Source organism: Brassica napus, chromosome C8 (genome assembly GCF_020379485.1).
Source record: "Brassica napus cultivar Da-Ae chromosome C8, Da-Ae, whole genome shotgun sequence".
NCBI classification, from domain to species: domain Eukaryota; kingdom Viridiplantae; phylum Streptophyta; class Magnoliopsida; order Brassicales; family Brassicaceae; genus Brassica; species Brassica napus.
Genome location: NC_063451.1, coordinates 23,988,651 through 23,995,268, shown reverse-complemented (window position 1 = coordinate 23,995,268; position 6,618 = coordinate 23,988,651). Strand labels below are relative to the sequence as shown.

Genomic DNA, 6,618 nt, shown 5'->3' with positions numbered 1-6,618 from the left:
GTTGTGTGAACGGCGTGTACAGATCTCGAATCTCACCGAAGAGGACGGTATTATTTCTTGGTTCGAAGGTGAATACATGGTTCGTGCGAGATGAAATTTTGGTGGAGAAGACGGTGGTTGTGGTGGTTGCTGATGAGCTGACGGCAGAGCAGCCTCTGACGACGGCGCGGAGATCCCAATCCTCGACCATTGACTTGGTTTCTTAGGGGAGACAAAGCTTTCTTCTGAGAATCTTTGAGGAGAGAAGATACAAGCAGAGGACTGAGTTCATGGCCGTCAAGTTATATTAATTTTGACAACAAATCAACTTCACACTCTGAAGCTTTCGATTTTCTCCGGCTTGAATCAAAGTCAAACTAAGTGATCCACTGCAGCAGAAGTAAAAAGTCAGCAAGAAATCCATTCAGATCTAGCCACGTGGGAAGATGAAATCCAACGATTCGTGTTGTGTGGAGGATTTGGAATATACAGAAGCTGTAGAAGATGCATGAACAGATGAATCACAAGATGATTTTACACCACTACCAGCTGCGGTAATGGCTCTCCGCTTCACTCCGTCGAAACTTCTGGTTTTTCTCTTCAGTTATATAAAAGAGTAAAATCTGGAAACTAAAGGAATATGAGAAGAAACTTAGTTAGGTTATAGTTACGATGTGCAATCGAAAGAAGGGTAGTATAGAAATTTAATATGTTGACAGTTGTGCATATATGTGTAAAAATCAAAGAGAAAGTGTGTTAGTAGTCAAAAGTGACTCATAGTGTTATTTAAGTTTGATAAAGTGACTTACAATGTAATACTTTCTATAGTTTTACTAACTTAACTAAGAGTCTGAATGGAATGGCAGGAGAGGGACATGACGTACACTGGGGTGGGAGACCTGCATTTTTATTGCCATTCAACGTATGTTAGCAACAAAGAAACAATTCATTTATAAAAATAATAAAATATACATGACCTGCTAGCAATTCAATTTTACAAGCAATAATAATGATCTACACTCTACAGTACTAACACCACACATTTGATGTGTTTCAAGCGAACCTCCTGCCTTTTATTTTTTATTTTAGGTATTTTAACATAACAATAAATAATGTATATTTGTTAAAACTAGCGTAACATTTTAAGATACCACAAGTATTAAATCCAGTTTACTATCTATAATTATGTTTTCAATTTAAATATTTTTAGTGTTTAGGTATCAAATTACTGTATTTTGACTTTTATTTATATTTTATATACTTCAATAACAAGAAATAAAATAATATATTTTTGATAAATGTGAGGATTCCAAAAGCTTTTTAAACCCAAAAACTAATTCTACGAAATTTTATAGTCGGGTAAGTGTAAATGATTAAATCCATTTAAAACCCGGCTAGATGACCAATACTATTCGAACCCAGAACAAAATTCAAGCTGGAGCCCCTTCAAATAAATAATATATATATATATAATATTTATGTACTGATAAAATTATATATATATGTAACAATACAAAATTGTAAAATAAATTATTCATCTATAAATATATACTATTTTCATTTATTTTACTTAAATGCAACAATACAACTTGTGGTAAATTAAAATTTTTTTTTTTCTTATTTAAATATATAATATGTTTTTTTTAAATGTTTTTACCATTCAAAACTGTAATAAACTATTTGATCTGTTTGATATGCATTTTTCTCGAATGATCTATTTGATCTGCATTTTTCGTGCTTGATCTGTATTTGTTTCACTTGACCTGCATGATCCGCATGTACTGCTTTTACCATTTGAATACTAAGAGTTAATACATTTACTCTACTTTACTCTGTCTTCCACTTTTACTTTTCCTCCCATTTTCACTTATTTATTTTTCCCTTTTTCACTCCGATTTTTTCCAGTCATACACACCGTACGTAATTTCTGGATGATTACGTATATTATTTTCTTATTCCCCTGAATAAGTACTTGTTACATCTATTAAATGTCATATGAAACGAAAACCCCATTTCATTAAATTAAAACTAATTTTTCATCTTTTTTAACACCTCAGTTATTATCTTTTTGGTTTCACTCATTTCATTTGTCTATTAACTTCTTTTCTTTTTCTTTGTGTTAAATCGAACTTCAATATATTAACTCGAGGTGCGTTATAAACACATTTATATACAGAGAGCTTATACTATTATTGCTCTGAAATCATCTTAAGCAACTCAAGGGAAATGAACTCCTCCCGTACTTCCCCCACCAACTCCACCGCCTATACCGTTTCCTAAGCCACCGCCTAGTCCTCCACCAACACCACCAAGTCCACCAAAGCCAAGAGTACCACTGGGACCAGTGACACCTCCAACGAGGCCACCGAAAGGTAAACCATTGTCTCCGATACCGGAATACCCACCACCGAATCCGAGGTAATTCTTCTGGTCAGAGAGTCCTCCTGGGATGTTTCTTGCGCCACAAGCAAAAGCTGAAGCTAGAGGAAGAACCAAGAAGAGAGTGAAAAACAACTTCGCCATAATCTTACTCGAGTGGTTAAAAACTGTATTTAAACAGTATATAAACTTTTGAGTTAATTGTGTTTGTTGCTTTGCCAAAATCTGGGAGATATGTTGGGTCCTTCTAAAGGCAGAGAGACCACATATAAGAAACCAAAAAAAATTGCCCGGTGTAGGTAGTTATTGCCAATGTAAATGCTTTAACCAAACGCTCTGATATCATGTTTAAGTTTATCTACCTTCAGAAAGTGCCTGATGGTGGCGCGGTAATTAACGTTCCACAGCGTCTTAAGCGGTTGAGCTAGTCAATGCGGTCAGAAAATGTTGTTGACATTTTGAACGATATATTAACAAGGTAAAATTAAGAATTAAAGGCTTTTAATTATTAATTAGTTTAAGGTTTTTTTCTAAAAGCGATCAAACATCTAAAAAAAATATCGTGTCCTGGTTCTCTTTGTAAATGTCGAAAAGATGATAAAAGATGATTGATGCATTCAAAAATATTAGCCACCCACAATTAACTCGGTAGTGTGTGTGTGTGTGTGAATTCATAAAAAATGACTATTTCGTCCGTTGAGACCATTATATTGATTTTATTGCTGAAATTACATGAAGAAATTATGGCTTGTAATGTATTTTTCTCAAGGATACAAGTAGTAAAAACTTTGGTGCATTTTTTTATTTTTGATAAACCCTATCGGCTGATCCGGTCGGCTCCGGGAGGAACGCACTTAGTGCGTGGACTAGCCCGAAAGCGTACCACACTGTATGATCCGAGTTTAGAATACCTTCCGACTATTGTCAAGAGTTGACCGATCATCTGTTACAGCTCACCATGTAAACCACTTGGGCCGAAACCCAAACCCAGACTGGCCGAGACTTATACTTTGATGTATTATTTAGAGTTATACTTTAATGATTCACCAAAGAATAAAAATAAAAGGGTAAGAGTCTCCTGTTTTACGAATAAGTTATTAAAGTTTCTGAAAAATGAAAAAAACGTGAAAGTTAACTTAAACTATTTTCTTAACCATACTTAACTTCAGCTAACTTCAGCTTCTTCTTGTTTTGAACTACGAGCTAACTTCAGCTTTAAAAGAGACTTCTCTAGCATTTGGCAGTTGTAACATATATATAAAGTGCGTGTGTGTATACATATTTTGCAACAATTGAAAACTTGCATGATTCATGGTCATGGAGTACGAATAGTTTGAGCGTCCACCGTATATCGACCCTGCTAGAAAACAACTCAAGCAGTGCATTATAGTGCATTCACCGTACAATAAGATTACTCCACCGACGATATTCTCGAGTCATACGACTCTCTACTCTCTAGTAATCTCTTGACACTACAAGAAAACAAGCTAATTCCGACAACCATATTCGTCGGAATTTCGTCGGGAAAACGTCTATTCCAACGGAATTACGACGAAAGTGGTCGTCGGTATGGATTTGTCGGAAAAAAAATTCGTCGGAAATCTGTCGAAATTTCCGACGACTTTCCGACAGATTACGACAACCAGATTTCCGACGGATTACCAACAAAACATTCGTCAGTAAGAAGTTGTCGGTAATTTGTCGGAAAGTATTCCGACCAACAAAGATTGTCGGAATTGTCAATGTCAGAAAGAACCGACGACAACGCTTGTCGGATATTTCCGACGACTGCTTCTGTCAGTAACTTCCGACATGCCTTTCCGTCGGTAATTTCCGACGCCTCGTTTCCATCAGAAATTTCCGAAGAACATTTCCGTCGGAAATTTTTCGCCAGTGTATTCCGACAGATATACGTCGTCGGAAACATCCGACAAATATCCAACGAAATTTTTTGATTTGATTATTTAAAATAATTATTATTTTCAAAAATTATTTTAGAAATTTGCATTTTATATAATCAAATCGATTAAATACTAAAACTGCAAACTAACATTATAGAAATTAAGTTTTACATAATTAAAAACATCATATAAAAGTTTCTAATTTGAAATATATAAAAGTTTCTAATCTGAAAATTCTGCAGGAAATAGTCGCCTCATCTTCTCCATTATGTCTAGGTTCATCCTCTTAGCCTCTGCCACTTCTGCTTTATGTTCCGCTATTTGAGCATCCTGTTGTGCCATCTGTGCAAGAATTGTAGCGTTTTGAGACTCCAACGCTACAATCCGATCATCCTTTTTCTGCAGCTCCTCCATAATCATCGGATCAACATACGGGGTTTGTGAAGAAGAAAGACAAGAAGAGGCACGACGAGCCAACCCGACTAAACGACCTTTCTTCTTTGGAACCGCCTTCAAGAATAAAATAAATAAAATATATTAGTTAAATAAAATATAAACGAAATTTTATATTAATGAAATGAAAAATCTTAAAATTACCTCTTCTACCATTTCGTTAACTCGAACTCGGGACAAGCTGGTTGAAGCCGAAGAACCGTCATCGGAGAGGGGCTGAGAAGCTAGATATTCTTGTTTCTGGGATTCTACCAAGTCTATGACATCCCTAATAAGGGGATTCTGAATTTTCCCAGTCTTCTTGTTAGTGTACGCACCCCTCATGACATTGATATCTTGCATATTTGCATTGTTTTATCCATTCATTCATAAATATTTTCATCATAGAGATTAGGATTTAGACATGTTTAGGTTGCATTTTGCATACATGAGTCTCTATTAAGTACTGGAGTGCCACATGGAGTTCTTGGGGACATTTGGATGCATTTGGAGCTCGAAGGAGGTGAAATAGGTGATCATTAAACGAGCAGAGCATGGGAGCGACCTCCCGGAGCGACATCACGAAGTAGCTGTGTCCCACCTCTCAGAGCGACCTTCCTAAAGCGACGCCATGAAGTCGCTCGCGTTCTCGTTACTCCGAACCGTCTTAGATGACCCTGGAGCGACCTCTCAGAGCGACCTACCAAGGTCGCTCCCGATCTCAGAGCGACCTAGCTGGAGCGACCCCGTGAAGTCACTCGCCATATTCATCCCGTTGGAAGCCCATAGCGACTTGCCCAGAGCGACGCACCAAGGTCGCTCGCATCTCACACCCCTCTCGGAGCGACCTCCCAAAGCGACACCCCGAGGTCGCTCGCGTCTCTATGGCGAGACGACACGAAGCGAAGCCTGGAGCGACCTCTCAGAGGGACCCACTGAGGTCGCTCCCGAAGGCCGGAGCGACTTGTCGCAGCGACGTGCCGAGGTCGCTCCACGTCTATTTGTTTGGCCGAATTCATGTTTTCTCAAGGGCCTTTTGGTCATTTCATTATGCACGTTTTTATTTTCTAAAGCTATGTTTTAATACTCTGTAAGCCACCAGGAGGAGATTATCTTTTGGATCTATTGAGAAATACACAAAAACTCTCTTGAGAAGTTTATCTCTTGGATTTTGATTGTTATGTTCTTGTGTTCTTGTTGATTTCTTATCTATTTCTCTACATGATTAATCTGAAATCCAATATGGGTTTAAGAAGAATCATGGAGATTAGTGAGTAATCACCTTTTGAATTCATGGGTTAAGGAGATTAAGGGTGATTAGGTTAGTTCTAGGATGTTTTAGTGTAGATCATTCTTGTTCCTTGCTAGTGGAGTATTCCTAATGCATCTTCTGAGTTGGCCACTCAAAAATTGATCAATAGGCATTTCCCACCCGAAAGGTGTTTGATGAAATGCCTGAGACAATTCTCCTAGGCTTTTAGTATACTTTGCCAAAGACATTTGTTGTTAAAGGTGCTAAAATAGCTAATAGACTTATTTGTAATGATTGCTTTCATATTATTCAACCAAAAACATTTGATGTTTGAGATATGTTAGCAAATGAGCATTCATCTAGACATAGAGCTTGCTTAGAATTGTGTCTAGGCTTAAGGTAGATAGTTTGATTAATCATTTGCCATCCTTAGTTCGATACTCGATCACCCAAGGTCTAATCCCTATGCCTATGAGTTCTCTTTTCCCTTAGTCAAGAAAGTATCATTTTGTTATTGCTTTCTAGTATTAGTAGTAGTTTAAAACCCATCTAAATCATTGGTTGCACTTAGATTAAGTGAGTACTTGCATTCTCAGTGCTTTGATATCCCTCAGAACTGGTTCGACAATCACTATACTACAACATTTGTCTTAGGAGCCTTGAAAACTCCTAACA

The 6,618-nt window shown here is 37.2% G+C and overlaps 1 protein-coding gene across 1 annotated transcript; it reads right to left on the bottom strand.

Annotated features, from left to right (window-relative positions):
• Positions 1–749: 749 nt before the first annotated feature.
• On the bottom strand, positions 750–3,780 carry LOC106414771 (acanthoscurrin-1). The gene has a single exon (XM_048765803.1). The coding sequence runs from the start codon at positions 2,500–2,502 to the stop codon at positions 2,197–2,199; it is 306 nt and encodes a 101-aa protein (XP_048621760.1). The 5' UTR covers positions 2,503–3,780; the 3' UTR covers positions 750–2,196.
• Between the last annotated feature and the right edge of the window lie 2,838 nt (positions 3,781–6,618).

Bases quoted from the DNA above. Each gene is read 5' to 3' on its own strand.
- LOC106414771 (XM_048765803.1), bottom strand. From the start codon at position 2,502: ATGGCGAAGTTGTTTTTCACTCTCTTCTTGGTTCTTCCTCTAGCTTCA.